This window comes from Trachemys scripta, chromosome 3, assembly GCF_013100865.1.
Source record: "Trachemys scripta elegans isolate TJP31775 chromosome 3, CAS_Tse_1.0, whole genome shotgun sequence".
In the NCBI taxonomy this organism is placed as follows: Eukaryota; Metazoa; Chordata; order Testudines; family Emydidae; genus Trachemys; species Trachemys scripta.
The window spans coordinates 50,811,459-50,827,852 of NC_048300.1; the positions used below are offsets into that span (position 1 = coordinate 50,811,459).

A 16,394-nucleotide genomic window follows, 5' to 3' on the forward strand; every position below is an offset into this window, starting at 1 on the left:
TGGCATTAAAATACTGATACCATGGTAATGAATACAGTGAAAATATGTAGGTGGTGGAATCTTGCAAGTGATAGAGATTTTGCTTTTACATGTACATGTTTGTACATATTTTGGAAAGTTGCAGCTTTATAGAGCTGCTTGGAGTGATTATCCAAATATTATGCACAAAATGGGGTTGTCCCTATAGTTCCTTATAACAGGTTTCCATTTCTTTTATTGGTCGTGGCTTCTGTAACTCTTACCTTCTTCCACTTTTGGGTTTAAATAGAAGGTGGCCTCTTAAATGTTCTCTTCCGTTGCATGATAAAATTGTGGGTAGCTGCTTACTTGAGGGTTGTCTCTAAATTAAATACAGTTTTGTTTTGTATAAAAGCTATTGTAAAATAACAACCCAGCAGCAATAAACGATATTGGTTGGGCATAAATAAGGCCTTGTCTAGTCTAGGATTTAAAGTAGTGATGTTAGCACGTTAGCTAGCACATTTTATATAAATGTAGGCTAGACAAGTCACTTTACCTTGAACACCTGTTAGCTGCAATAGGAGTTATCCATGTACATTGACATCAGAAAATACTTCCCAGGTTAAAACCCCCATAATTGCAAGAATGAGAAGTCTCTTGCTTCATACAGGCCGCTTGTCTCTGCTGAGTGATTATTAGCTGACTGTACCATATCTGCAGCATTCCACATGAGCCCTGAATCCACATTAGGAGTGTCACTTTTGTAGACTCGACAAATCCACCAAAATAAATTTGCAGGGAAAATATCCAGCTCACTGACTGAGGGGAGCAAGAGAAAGGGATTTGTTGGAGATCCATGTGTGGAGGGATTGCAGGACTAGGCTCCAACAGTAGGATTTTCCAAAGTACTTAAATAAATGGAGCACAAGTACCACTGGAAGGAAATGGGACTTGTATTCCTAAATCACTTAAGGTGGTTTTGAAAATCCCATCCTAAAGCACCTTATTCAGTACCCAAATAAATGGAAAAGGGAAGGTATCCTTGTGACACAGAATGGGAGCGAGCACTGTAAAGAAGACTCTTTGATCTCCTGCCCATCAGATGCTAGAAAAAGACTTCTCTCCCCCTGTGGTCTGACTGAACAAGGACAGCCAAGACAGTGTGACAGGTATGCTACAGTCAGCAGAGAAAGGGCAGAGGCTTTAACAAGGGGAGAGGGCATTGACGGGGGCTCTATAAGTACATCAGCAAAGCAGTAAATTACACAAGTATCACAGGAGGTTTTATTTTCACTTCAGTTACTATTTTGCTTGGCAATAAACTAGGAAATGTGGCAAGTAAAACACGTAAGAGAATCTATAGTATCTTTATCTTATCATCCTTCCTCTTTTCTTTTCCCTTCAACCTCTTTCTCTTCTTGTTTACTCTAGGATTTATTTAGAAGACTGGATCAGGCTCGATTCACTGAGCCCCTGGAAAACAGTTGCTTCCAATATGGATTTAACTCCGTTTATCTCCGGAAGGTCATCTCCTACTGGAGAAATCAATTCAACTGGAAGAAGCAAGTGGAAGTTCTCAACAAATTCCCACAATTCAAAACTAAGATTGAGGGTGCGTGGCTTTGCCCTAAAAAGAGCACGTGATAAAATTTAAAGATCACATCTAGCCTGTTGGAATCATTCCAGTGCCATTTAAAACTGGCCAGTTATAAAGCCTGTTCCCAAGCGGTTTTTAAAATGAAAATTCTAGCAGATACTGATGCATAGTGGTGCTGTTGTTAACAAATCTTTGCCGAGGGGTGGTTCTGATGCCATGAAATAAAAATACTTTACTCTCATGAGCAGTCTCGCTAAGATCGGAGTGCTGCATATGAGTAAGGTTTGCAGGATCAGGCTTTGCACTTCAATACAGGACTGCTATAAACTACTTAGTACCAGTAGTTTGGTGTATCCATTACCATTAGAAGGAGTGACACCAAGAAATCCAAATCTTGGTGCTAAAGTTAAACCCCAAGAGTGGCTGCATCTGCAGTGAGAAATATAGGGGATGTCTCCCACCATGGTTGTAGCATTGGTACTAGCTGTGGTGGGAGCAATAGTGTTGACTGACTGCCCAGAGGTTTACCACTGTGTAATCTAAGCTTATCTCTGAGTAGGTCTGGGTGTCACAGAGGTAAAAATGCTTGTGGCCAGGCTATACAAGCTAGTATCAGTGAAACTGCACCACTGCTACGGCGATGGTGAGAAATTTCTCTAAATGTTTCAGTTTAAACAAGGCCAAAGAATGCCAGATGGAGTCCTCTGATGCCTGCACAGATTTTCTGTTGAGGTCACTGGGAGCCAAGTACAAGTATCTTAAGGCAGAATTTGACCTTAAGACTTTAAAATACTGATTTGTTCTCAAGCCTACAAAATATCAAAATCATCTGTTGTATCATCCACAGATTCCTTACCTTCTTTCCCTGTCCTATTTTATCCTATGTACTTGCCCAGCCACCGTCAGTACCCATAGGTTCTATATCTCGGTAACCCTCTCTAGGACTAAAACCTAGATGTGGCTCCCTATGATGGATCCCATCAGATTTTCTGCAGTGCAAATTCAGGTGATCCCTTCCCCATAACAACTGCTCGGTCTGCCTCCACTGCACTCTCTGTCAGCCTAGGAACACGTTTCCCTTTGTATCAATTTAATGTGCTTCTGGCACTTGATGAGCAGGCTAGCTTATTCTGTTTGCTTGTTTATTTATTTATTTAAAATACTGTACATCAAAGGGACCTCTTGAAAGTGACTGGGGAGATTTTGAGATTTACCAGTCATTGCCTAATGGAAGCTTTGAAATGCTTGGAGCAGAGTAATGCTTTATATGTTTGTGTGCTTTTTGGGTACAAGGTGTAGATTCAGGGCAAAGCAGCCAATTGTCCCATATTAAGAAATCTATGAAAGCAAAATTCAAGCTTAGGATGATGCCTTTTTTTATTTGAACCCATAAATGAATGTTGTTAGAAATGGACTAACTGACCCTAAGAGGCATTCTGGGTTTGTCACACTGAGACAGTGCCGTTTAGTGGTTAGAACTTGGTGCCTTTATTTAAGCACTGACAGTGTACTTTTATCTTGTGTAGCATCCAGCAAAGAGACGCTGCCTTAAAAAGGATTTGCAGTTTGCCCTGGTCTACACTACGAGTTTAGGTTGAATTTAGCAGCGTTACATCGATTTAACCCTGCACCCGTCCACACGACGAAGCCATTTTTTTCGACTTAAAGGGCTCTTAAAATCGATTTCTGTACTCCCCTGACGAAGGGATTAGCGCTGAAATCAACATTGCTGGGTCAAATTTGGGGTAATGTGGACGCAATTTGATGGTATTGGCCTCCAGGAGCTATCCCAGAGTGCTCCATTGTGACTGCTCTGGACAGCACTTTGAACTCAGATGCCAGGTACACAGGAAAAGCCCCGGGAACTTTTGAATTTCATTTCCTGTTTGGCCAGCCTGACGAACTCAGCAGCACAGATGACCATGCAGTCCCCCCAGAATGTGTCTACGTTCCCCCTATCATCTCTGTCCCTGAGGTTATTAGAAGGCGAAAAAAATGCACTCGCAATGACATGTTTTCCAAGCTCATGCAGTCCTCCCACACTGATAGGGCACAGCGTAATGCATGGAGGTATTCAGTGGCAGAGGCCAAGAAAGAATTGCTGTGTTTGCTTAACGGCAAAAGTATCATGCCTCGCTAGCAATCCTGCCCGAGCCAGGTCGCTGTGTCAGCCTTGGGTGGGGCCTGACCACTTTGTGAGCAGGAAGGCCATAGATATAGACATTGCATTAGGTAGCTTCTGTAGCTAGAGAAAACATTCCTGTGCATTCAGCAAAGTCTGTGGCAAAAAAAGAGAAGCCCCATAGTGCAGTGGTTATCACGTTCACCCAACACACGAAAGCCCTGTAGTGTAGTGGTGATCACATTCACCTAACACATGAAACGTCACCAATTCAAAACAGGTCACTGTTCCTTTTTCTGACTCCCCTCCTGCATTTTAAGTCTTAGAACAGACTGCGCTGTGAAATTTTACTTTGAATTATATCAATTATGAGTTAAATAATATGGAAGCGCTCTCTCAGTTATAGTCCTGGGTTCCTTATCCTTTCCGCTGCTCTGATAAATTAACATTTTTGTTAGGGGTGGGGGGAAATCTAGGACTCTGAAATAATCTTAACGTGGCCCATAGAGTGCAATCCTTCCTTCTGGATTTGTCATTCCACAGGTTGAACTGCTCCTTACTACTGTCCAGGCTTCATGAGTCATGGGAGCAAGGGGCAGGCTGGGGTAGGTGCGACCGCACGGTAATGCCGGATGGGAGAGCAGCCTGAGGCAGAAGCCTCAGCTCGTATGATATTCCAAGCAGGACTGAATCTTCATGAGACGAAACTTAAAGAAGAGAATGACCTGGAATCACTCCCATTCGATGCTCTAAGAGGAGGATAGCCATGTCTGTCCAGGCAGCCCTGATCGACCTCACCGAGGTCTGCCGGCTGAGCGGGACCCTGGCTGGCAGGAGCCGGGGGACGGAGCCTCAGACCGGCAGCAGGCCGACCCGCTCAGCCCACTGCCTGCCTGGGGTTCCTATCATCCAGGCAGGTAGCAGGCTGAGCGGGTCCAGTGGACGGGACCCCGGAAAAAAGGCGCAAAACGATTGTCTGCTGTTGCTTTCCCCCCGGGGGGGGGGAGGAGGAGGGGCTGACGACATGTGCCCAGAACCACCCGCGACAAAATTTTTGCCCCATCAGGCATTGGGAGCTCAACCCAGAATTCCAATGGGCAGTGGAGAGTGCGGGAACTGTGGGATAGCTATCCACAGTGCCACACTCTGAAAGTCGACACTAGCCTCGATACTGTGGATGCACTCCGCCAAGTTAATGGTCTTAAGTGGGGACACACACAATTGACTGTATAAAATCGATTTCTAAAAAATCAACTTCTATAAATTGGACCTAATTTCGTAGTGTAGAAAGGTAGACTTGAAGAAGACCAGGAGAGGCTATCCTGGGCAATGCACTGGAAGGAATAGTTTTCATATTAATAATGGTTATTAAGATGGGCAGGAGACCAGGATAAAAAACAAGTTCAAATGTGTAGAAATTCAGACTCCTGGGTTCCATTCCTGCCACTGACTCATTGTCTGACTTTTGATGAATTACTTAACTTCTGTGCTTCATTTTGCTAATCTGTTGGAAATCATATTTGCCTTCCTCAGTTGGCTGTTGTGGGACTTAATTGGCATTTGTAAAGCACTTTGAGATCCTTAGATAAAAGGATCCATAGCCGTGCAGAGTGTTGTTTATAATAATTATAAAAAATACTTTATGAACAGATTTATTCATAACCCTCAGTTCTGTATGATTGGTCTCAGAAGCCTTTTTGTGTGTGTGTGTGTGTTTGATATTTTATTTATTTATTCATTCATTTATTTTTACAGGCCTTGATGTCCATTTTGTTCATGTAAAGCCTCCTAGCTTGCCTGAGGGCCGCTCTGCAAAGCCATTATTAATGGTTCATGGTTGGCCTGGCTCAGTCTATGAGTTTTACAAAATTATCCCTCTCTTGACGGACCCTGCTAGCCACGGTCTGAGTGATGAACATATTTTTGAGATCATTTGCCCATCAATCCCTGGCTATGGCTTCTCGGAAGCATCACACAAAAAAGGTATATTGTGAGTGGAGTAGAAACTATAGCAATACAGCAGATAGCCTCCTTGTGGTAAAGTAATCCTTTTAGTGGCTGATGCATCTTCTGTAGTAATTTGATGCTCTATGCAGAGTAGGAGATAATACACCTCTATCTCAATATAACGCTGTCCTCGGGAGCCAAAAAATCTTACCATGTTATAGGTGAAACCACGTTATATCGAACTTGCTTTGATCCGCTGAAGTGTGCAGCCCCGCCCCCCCGGAGCACTGCTTTACCTCATTATATCCAAATTCGTATTATATCGGGTCGCTTTCTATCGGGGTAGAGGTGTATGTTAATAATGAAGTTAAATAATTTATTGTACAGATATAAGGTACTTTTATGTGATGTGGAGAAATCGGTGTGATTTTAAAATGACTTAGTTTTAGGGCCAATGTATCGATATTTATTTAAAACAAAATAGGGTTTAGAAAAGTTAATATGAAGAGAAACCTCATGAAGTAAATGAAAAACACAAACAGTACCTCTCCCCATAAATGGTGGGTTTTTTTAGTAGTAACTGTTCCATCTAGTATCTTTAGTCAAGCTGAGTTCAGAACAAAAAGTAAGAAAACAGCATAAATGGTGAAACATAAATCTAAGGCAGTTAAAGGATAATGCAACTGAGAAATTATTTGTTAATGTCACTTCAAACAAATGTGGAAACAAGATACTATTTTTAATGAATTAACACTGTTAACTGTCAGATCAGAATAACACTTGGATGAGGAAAGCAGAGTTAAATGACTGCATGTTAGGTCAGGGCCATGAAGCCTCTGAGGAGGGGAATAAGGGCAGAAAGGCCAGTCTTATCTGTTGAAGTAGCTTGTCTGCTGTGCTCTGTAACAGGGTGTGCTGTCATTTATCAAATAGAGTGCACAGTGTTAATTCATCCAGTGGTCTTGGGGAGGAGGCAGGAGGAAAGGGAAGTTTGTTTGGTCTTCGAAAGCTGGGCAGCTTCTCCGATAATGTATGTGTGGTTTATGTTAGCACCAAGTTTATGGACTGACACACTGTGTGTGTATTCTGTAAATGACCCAAGGCATAGCAGTGGAGCATTGTATCACCATTGAGGCTTGAAATTTCCAGCTCTGGCTAACCTGAAGTTTTCTCCTCCTTGTGGGAATACATTGCAGTGGCAGTGCTCAAGAATACCCACTAGGGGCTAGTTTAGAGCAGTGTTATAGTCTCCAGGGAGACCACCAACCCTGTGGTACAGCATGTGCATGAGGAAGGTTGACAATTAGGAAAAGGGTTGGGGTCTCTCCCCCCCGGCTTCTGCTCAGTGGCCAAGAGCCTCTCTAGTCCTTGCCTTAATGAAGTGAAGGGAGCCCCAGTGGATAACTCTGTGGGGTGGGGGGGAGAAAGCTAGGCAAGGGAAAGCTGCTGTTCATTTTGTAGGGTTTTGACAGCACCACTAAAATAATACCGTCTATACCATGTGGTAGTTGGTAACTGTTAGTCAATAACACTTGGTGCCTTTTTCTTTTCACAGGATTTAATTCTGTGAGTGCCGCCTGCATATTTTATAAATTGATGCTCAGGCTGGGATTCCATGAATTCTATGCTCAGGGTGGTGACTGGGGCTGGCTGATCTGTACCAACCTGGCCCAGATAGCTCCCAAGTGAGTATCCTTTAAATAGTACATTTAATGCTCATGCATGTGAGGGTCTCCTGATTTGCCTTTACCTGGGCAGTGTGTAATTTCCCCCTCTGGATTGCTCTGCACACAGTCCTGACCTGGATCACCCTTTCTGCTCAGGTCCTGGGCTTCTCTCAAATAGAGATGGCCAGTTGTGTGGTGCTTTTGGCATGGCCACAAATCAGGTCTAGCAAGGGACCCAGCATGTGCATTTGAACCCTTCTCTCTGCAATTGAGTCTAGTGGACTGTGCAATAAACATTGTCCCACTGAATTGTGAAACTGATCAAGCTGGGTACTCATCTTGCAGCTTGAACCCAGAAGTCGGGGATGGGGGTGCCAGTGCCTTGAGCTACAACAGAACCCTATGATTGGAACTAGATAAAATGCATCTAATGCATTAAATTTATAGATTAAAAATACTTGTAATTTAGTTTCCAAATACTATTTTTGTTAATTTGTATTTTTTATTGTGTTTAGACACGTGAAAGGCCTTCACTTAAATATGGTTTCAGTTACGAGCATGAGATTTACCCAGCTGCTGTCCATTCTGTTGGGACGTTATTTCCCAGGACTCTTTGGTTTCCAGGATGAAGATGTCAGGCGGATGTTTCCTTTCTTGAAAAAGGGACTCTATAAGATCTTGATGGAGGCTGGCTACGCTCACATACAGGCTACAAAGCCTGACACTGTTGGTAAAAAGACTTATTACTGTAAAACTCCACAGCAGAGCCCTGCAGCAGGACTGGGATCCCACCAGTTCTGCAGGACCCGCTTCCATAATAGTGGGAGTGGGTAAAATATACTTTATTGCAGGTGGGATTGGGTGGACAAAAAAAAAACAGATTGCAGTAATTTGCAGGAAAACACTTAACTTTTAATACTTAAATTTAAGCGAGGGGCAGAAAGAGATTGGATGTCTATTATAACAGGAGTTAAAGTATTTTTTTACATGGCTTAAGCAAGGTTTGTTTTATTCTTTTAGTGGTAAAAATTGTGTCTGAATTCCATTTATATATATAATATCTTAACCAACCGTGTTTTGTTTTGTTTTTTAAGTAACATGGGGGAATCTGTCTCACGGGATTTGTGGGATCTAAGGTTTTTGCGGGTGGGAGCAGGATAAAAATATAAGAAACAATACGGGAACAGGTGGGAGTGGGTAGTGCAGGGTGGGACAGGACTGGGATTAAAAGGATAGTCCCGCGCAGGGCTCTGCTCCACAACACTGTGCACTCATCCTGTGATCACAGGGAAAACTACACTTGGAGCTATTCCGTTTTTGTTTTCTTAAATACAGAGTACATTTGAGAAAATCTGCAGAAAATCAGTGTTTGCGGGGGCGGGGGGAGAAATACTGGAGGTTTGTGTTTTCAAAAGGTATGCACCTATTCTGTGCATGCAGATAGCAGGGTTGTGCATGCATATCAAGTATTTAGGTGCACATGTGGCCAGCTGTGCAGCTAACTGGCCCTTTGAATGCACAAATAAGCAACTTGCGAGTAAAAGTTGGGCATGCAGTTGTGTGCCTGACCCTCTGTAAATGCTGTTGGCATGTTTTTCAGTTTATATAACTAATGTATTTGTACATATCCATTAAGACTTAACCACTTCTATTATGATGTTATGGGGTTCCAAAGTCCATTCCTACTACCACATTCCTGATGAGTGTAGTCGCTCAACAGAGAATGCATCAGATATTAAACTGATGCTACACTTGATACTGAAAACGGCCACATTTATTATTACACCAATGTGTTATTCCTCATAGACTATCTAATTCATTCAGATCGCTAGGCCAGTTTGGTAACTGTCCAGGATTAAAAGTGGGAGACAAGAGCTGCAGTGCTCACACACAGTGGTACAGCGCTCAACAGGAGAGATTGAGAGACCTGCCCAGAATACCCCCTCCCCCGCCAGCCCAGTAGTTAGGGCATTCTCTTTGGAGATGAGGAACCCAAGTCCTTATTCCATATCAGGCAGATGAATCTAGGCCTCCGACATCCTGACTGAGTGCTCTAACCACTGGGCTAAATGTTATATGGGGGCGGGAGGCAGCGTCTCCTCCTCCTCTTGTAGCTTTTGTGTGGATTAAAAATGTGCTCAAATCACATCTACAAGATCAGGCCCCAAAGACAAGGTAAGTGGGGAATGTTTAGTTTGTGAATCCTGCTTGGGTTTAGGCATGAGTTAAGTGCTGAGTTGCTGGGCACTTTCAGGACTTAGGCAGCTGAGCACATGCTGAAATTTAGGCTCTTTGGTGACCTTAGTGGTGGAAAATTGGTAGCCTACAGGGTTGGGCAGGAGCAGAACAGAGGTTTTGTGGATGCCAGTGGACTAAATGTTGGACTTAGGTGCCTGAAGTGGCAGTTAGATGCTTAAGACTCCCTTGTGAATCCCACTCTAAGTGCTTCCATTTAAAAGCACCTTTTGTAACTGAAGGGGACAACTTACTCTAGAAGGTGGAATGAGACACTTAGTTTCCTTAGCTATATTCAGTTAAATTCCATGAAATTGAGTGAAATATCGCTGTGCTAAAAAAATTGTGCTGTAATGCTTTTTTTTTAAATGTAGCCACAGAAATTATATTGAATAATAATAGCTGCTTTTTAAGAATGCTGCAGTATACAATCAAAATGGTTACCTCAGACTAAGAGTCCATGGTGCCTGGAAAAAGTTCTGGCTGACTTTCAGAGATTTTTTTTTTTAGAAAGTTACTAGTCACTAATTAAATTATTTTGTCCAATTAACTTTTTAATTTAAATTTAATTATTTTTTTAAAATATATTTACAGAAAAAACAGTGATCTATGCATAAATTTCTCATAATACAACAATCATTTGCAACTATACCTTAGCTATACTTAAGTCACTAATTAAATTATGGTTAAGGATAGCTGATGGACTGACAGGTGACTGCAGTTGGCAACTCTGCTCCTCCTGCTGTGGGCTTTGCTGGCTGAGAGTCTTGCTCTTACAAATCATCTATGATTTGTCAGAGTGGAACTTTCAGGCTGTGAATCATTGGTAATTTGATGTCTCAGGAGTCGCAGAGCTGGAGCCAGGGGCATTACTGAAATTGTGGGGGTAGTGGAATATGGAGGGGGGGGAGAAGAGGGGCATGGCAGAGGCTAGATTGCCATCTGGGCACCTGTGGAGTTGTGGTAGGGAGCATTCCCGGGGGGGGAAGGATAACGTGTGTGCTGGATGGGGCATGGTCAAGTGGGGAAACCAGTGCTCGGTGGGATGTCTGATGAAGAGAGTATGCTGCTGGGAGGGCATGACAGTGGCAAAGCAGGGATTCTCAGGCAGTGAACTATGGAGGTTTGCGAGCTGAGTAAGCTGTCATCTGACTGTCCGTTGACAGTGCACCATTTGTGCCATTGTATTTTATCCACATTGGCAGTTAATTAAATGAACCTGCATGGATTAGTGTTTATGCCTACAAATTCTTGGGGAAACGTGCACTGATGGTTGGTTCACTGCAGTTGACTGAAGCACTTTGGGATGTGCATGGAAGTTGCATTTCAAGTGAGCATCAGAGAACAATGGTCCTTTATTCCAGCAGATGTCTCTAGTGGAGACAATGTCTCAGTTTTTCTCATTTGGAAAATGGAGACACTTATCTACTCCGCCCATCTCACTATGGTGTTACAAGGATCACTGCATGCCTGTACAGTGAAATTGGAAAGTATGATGTTCAGGCCAAATACTGTTATGACAACATTTGGTAGCTTGCTTTTTAAGTCTCAGCCACCAGATGGTTAAAACTTTGCTAGCATTATTCATGTTTAAATAGAAGTTGTCGCTAACATAATTTCATCCATGAACCTTAAATGCACCCTGTGAGCGTGTTTGGGATTTTAAAGATGCTCGTTCCTCATTTCAGTATCATCCTTTGGAAGCCAGAATTGGGCATGTGTGAAGCTGTGAAATGTAAGGATCCCTATATCACAGAAACCTAGGAGAAACCCTTATGGCACCCAGTGTTAACATATTCTGACTTGGGAGAAAAACCTAGAAGCAGGTGTAAGTTCACTGTCCAAGCTTTGTGCAAAAAATAAAGAGCAGAAATGGCGAAAAGCAAACTCTAAAGCAATGGGTATTTGTAATATAGAACACGACAGTATTCCCTAAAAAGAGTTTCTTCTGTTTGATACAATGTGCTAAATCCTGCTTGTCTTCTCTTCATACAAGTAGCTCTTAAGGCAAGCAGAATTTGTCCCAGTAATACTCTTAGTATTTGACAGTAGCTTCCACTTAATAACGGAGGCAAATCTTACTTGGCACATAAAGCTTAATCTTATTAGCTTGCAGAAAAAGCCATTAGAAATACGACTCTTACATTTAATTTTAAATACATACGGTATCCGAGTAATGCTGAGTCTATTACCATATTTAATGATTAGACAATAATAGGTTCTGACTTGTTCTCTTTATGATAGCTTAAAAAAACCCCCACACCCTCACAAAGCTGTTCCAACAGCTGTAACTGTTCTGTACTATAATGGGGAGCTTCTAATGTAGTTTGAGATTAATAGCAGGTATGCCAGACTTATTTTTAATTTTTCTCCTCCGTTTCAGGCTGTGGCCTGAATGACTCTCCGGTAGGGCTGGCTGCATACATCTTGGAGAAGTTTTCTACATGGACTGATCCTGAATTCCAGAAACTAGAGGATGGAGGTCTAGAAAGGTGGGAACAACCTCTTCCTCTGACTCACTATTGTCCTCTTTCCTTATTCTAGAGGAGGCCACTCAGCCCAGACTTATGTTTAGATCACATTAGTCTCAAATAAAGCTTTGTTTGGGGTAATTTGGAATACCTGCCATCCTGCAAAGAAACTGTATGGCCACAATAGCACAAAATTACACTTGTGTTGGCAATCATAGAAAAGAGGCCAAAAGTGAATGGGCCTTGAAGACTGAACTACACCCTCACACCTATCTGTGATCCCTCCAGGCCATGGTAGAGGTACACTGGTAGTGTATGGAAGAAACTTGCCCTGCCACTGCCTATGCGGGTGTCTGTTTTATGGATAAGCAGAGGACTTTCGTTTCTAGGGTTGTCATTCTGACACCTCTCACTAGTACTAATATTACATTTAAAAAACAGCAGAGAAAATGTCAGGGAAGGTGGAGGGAGGAGAAATCTGTTTTATACCAAAGATTTTTTGCTCACAAAATATCATTTCTGATTCAATCTAATGCAAATCTTTGTCTCTTCTCAGATTTATTTACTTTAAGTTAACCATTGTCATAAAAATGTATACTTACAGTTTGCTACCAATGGGTCAGTCTTGGCTTGGGGTGAGATTCTAAAGCCCTAAAATTTGCTGAACTATCTGGCTGAAGCTGAGCCAGAGTGCACATTAGAAAAAGACCAATGAAAATGATTTGAATATAATGTCTCCCCTGTGACGGGTTTCCTGTGGGGTATGAAACCTATATTCGTAGCAAAGATTGGCCAAGTTTCTGTCGTTTTTTTAACTTAGTCTTTTATTGAAAACATATGTTAGTGTTCAGTGTTTATGAAAATAAATGGCACAAGCTACCCAGCATGCTCTTCTGGTCTCCCTGTTCACTGAAGGGATGATATAGGTGGTGCTAGGTCATGGCCTCTTTTGACAGCGTTATTGGAGCTGGGATATTTTTTGGAGTCTGTCTCCCTTGTAAGGATGTTAAAGTGTTAGGATTTACATGTCTATATGAGCACTAAATACTCAGGCTAGCAGGAAGGGAGAGTGCTAAAATGTTTGGGCTAGCAGGAATGGGAAATGCTAAAATAGTTGGGGTAGCTCTGAAATACTTGGCTAGTAGGAATGGAGGGTTGGGGTGAGGAAGTGTGTCAAGTCCCTTCTGAATTAGGGGGCTAATACTATTTTTCATTAGCCATTTTTGCTTTAATTTTTATAATTTAACCAAAGTAAATAGCCAAAAAGATTTGAAATGATTCTTCTACCATAAACTAAACTACATTCAACTCTCATGAGGCCATTTCTATGCTGACCTTTTCAGGAAGTACTCTCTGGATGACCTTCTCACTAACATCATGCTCTATTGGGTGCCAGGCTGCATGGTTTCTGCAATGCGTTTCTACAAGGAGAATATCGGGAAGGGGATTGGTACGCAGAAACATGAGAAGTAAGAGGCTTGCACTCACATGCATGCTAGTGGCACAGTGTGTGTTAGTGAGTATTGTGGGGGGAGAAGCTGCATCACAATATGTATTTTGTTCATTGATTGGACAAGCCTACTTATTTACTTCTGCTGTATTTTCCAAATGTGCTGCAGTATATCACTCAGAAATAAGAGACTTCACTACAGCAACTCTACTGTTAAACTTCTGGTGAGAATTATCATGTTTGCACCTTAGTCAAGCGAGAGAGAGAGTGAGAATGTGTGCGCAAACCATTTGAGACCCTACTTTAGCTAATGAATTAAACTGTACTTGCCATCTTGACTGAATCTTGTAGTCAGCATTCACTTACATAGCTTAAACCTTTGGTCATCTGGTTTTGTTATCCTGCTTATCTTGATTTGGGGTGAAGTTTTCAAAAGGGCTTAAGTCCCACTTTCAAAAGTGACTTAAGCTTGTAGAAGCCTTTGTCTCATTGAAAGTCAGTGGTACCTAGGCTCTTAAGTGCTAAAGGGGAAGAGTTTCAAAGACCCCAGTGGGACTTAGGGATCTGATTCCCATTGATTTTCAATGGGGGTTAGGTGCCTAACTGACTTTTGTACCTTTGGCTACATCTTCAGTAGAAATGCTGCACCTGTGCCATGGTAGCGCTTCAGTGTAGATGCTCACTCCAGCGATAGGAGGAGGATTCCCATTGCTGAAGTTAATCCACTTCACCGACAGGCAGTAGCTAGGTCAAGGAGAGAATTATTCTGTTGGTCTAGCGCTGTCAACACCAGGTGTTAGGTTGGCTTAACTATATTGCTCAGGGATGTGGAGTTTTCACACCCCTGAGCAACATTGCTGGGTCGACCTAACTTTTTATTCATAGATTCATAGATTATAGGACTGGAAGGGACCTCGAGAGGTCATCGAGTCCAGTCCCCTGCCCGCATGGCAGGACCAAATACTGTCTAGACCATCCCTGATAGACATTTATCTAACCTACTCTTAAATATCTCCAGAGACGGAGATTCCACAACCTCCCTAGGCAATTTGTTCCAGTGTTTAACCACCCTGACAGTTAGGAACTTTTTCCTAATGTCCAACCTAGACCTCCCTTGCTGCAGTTTAAACCCATTGTTTCTGGTTCTATCCTTGGAGGCTAAGGTGAACAAGTTCTCTCCCTCCTCCTTATGACACCCTTTTAGATACCTGAAAACTGCTATCATGTCCCCTCTCAGTCTTCTCTTTTCCAAACTAAACAAACCCAATTCTTTCAGCCTTCCTTCATAGGTCATGTTCTCAAGACCTTTAATCATTCTTGTTGCTCTTCTTTGGACCCTTTCCAATTTCTCCACATCTTTTTTAAAATGCGGCGCCCAGAACTGGACACAATACTCCAGCTGAGGCCTAACCAGAGCAGAGTAGAGCAGAAGAATGACTTCTCGTGTCTTGCTCACAACACACCTGTTAATACATCCCAGAATCATGTTTGCTTTTTTTGCAACAGCATCACACTGTTGACTCATATTTAGCTTGTGGTCCACTATAACCCCTAGATCCCTTTCTGCCGTACTCATTCCTAGACAGTCTTTTCCCATTCTGTATGTGTGAAATTGATTTTTCCTTCCTAAGTGGAGCACTTTGCATTTGTCTTTGTTAAACTTCATCCTGTTTAACTCAGACCATTTCTCCAATTTGTCCAGATCATTTTGAATTATGACCCTGTCCTCCAAAGTAGTTGCAATCCCTCCCAGTTTGGTATCATCCGCAAACTTAATAAGCGTACTTTCTATGCCAATATCTAAGTCGTTGATGAAGATATTGAACAGAGCCGGTCCCAAAACAGACCCCTGCGGTACCCCACTCGTTACGCCTTTCCAGCAGGATTGGGAACCATTAATAACAACTCTCTGAGTACGGTTATCCAGCCAGTTATGCACCCACCTTATAGTAGCCCCATCTAAATTGTATTTGCCTAGTTTATCGATAAGAATATCATGCGAGACCGTATCAAATGCCTTACTAAAGTCTAGGTATACCACATCCACCCCTTCACCCTTATCCACAAGGCTCGTTATCCTATCAAAGAAAGCTATCAGATTGGTTTGACATGATTTGTTCTTCACAAATCCATGCTGGCTGTTCCCTATCACCTTACCACCTTCCAAGTGTTTGCAGATGATTTCCTTAATTACTTGCTCCATTATCTTCCCTGGCACAGAAGTTAAATTAACTGGTCTGTAGTTTCCTGGGTTGTTTTTATTTCCCTTTTTATAGATGGGCACTATATTTGTCCTTTTCCAGTCTTCTGGAATCTCTCCCGTCTCCCATGACTTTCCAAAGATAATAGCTAGAGGCTCAGATACCTCCTCTATTAGCTCCTTGAGTATTCTAGGATGCATTTCATCAGGCCCGGGTGACTTGCAAGCATCTAACTTTTCTAAGTGATTTTTAACTTGTTCTTTTTTTATTTTATCCGCTAAACCTACTCCCTTCCTATTAGTATTCACTATGTTAGGCATTCCTTCAGACTTCTCGGTGAAGACCGAAACAAAGAAGTCATTAAGCATCTCTGCCATTTCCAAGTTTCCTGTTACTGTTTCTCCCTCTTCACTAAGCAGTGGACCTACCCTGTCTTTGGTCTTCCTCTTGCTTCTAATGTATTGATAAAAAGTCTTCTTGTTTCCTTTTATTCCCGTAGCTAGTTTGAGCTCATTTTGTGCCTTTGCCTTTCTAATCTTGCCCCTGCATTCCTGTGTTGTTTGCCTATATTCATCCTTTGATATCTGTCCTAGTTTCCATTTTTTATATGACTCCTTTTTATTTTTTAGATCGTGCAAGATCTCGTGGTTAAGCCAAGGTGGTCTTTTGCCACATTTTCTATCTTTCCTAACCAGCGGAATAGCTTGCTTTTGGGCCCTTAATAGTGTCCCTTTGAAAAACTG

At 42.3% G+C, this 16,394-nt stretch overlaps 1 protein-coding gene across 3 annotated transcripts in view; it reads left to right on the forward strand.

Annotated features, from left to right (window-relative positions):
- Positions 1-16,394, forward strand: part of EPHX1 (epoxide hydrolase 1) — a 54,525-nt gene that overhangs the window by 31,145 nt on the left and 6,986 nt on the right. For 2 of the 3 annotated variants that reach the window (XM_034764695.1, XM_034764696.1), the window contains 6 exons: positions 1,393-1,573; positions 5,436-5,663; positions 7,183-7,312; positions 7,810-8,024; positions 11,913-12,021; positions 13,344-13,469. In XM_034764695.1, coding sequence (XP_034620586.1) covers positions 1,393-1,573; positions 5,436-5,663; positions 7,183-7,312; positions 7,810-8,024; positions 11,913-12,021; positions 13,344-13,469 — 989 coding nt within the window. Of the gene's footprint in view, positions 1-1,392; positions 1,574-5,435; positions 5,664-7,182; positions 7,313-7,809; positions 8,025-11,912; positions 12,022-13,343; positions 13,474-16,394 lie in introns of those variants that run through there. The other variant, XM_034764697.1, reaches the window with a different exon arrangement.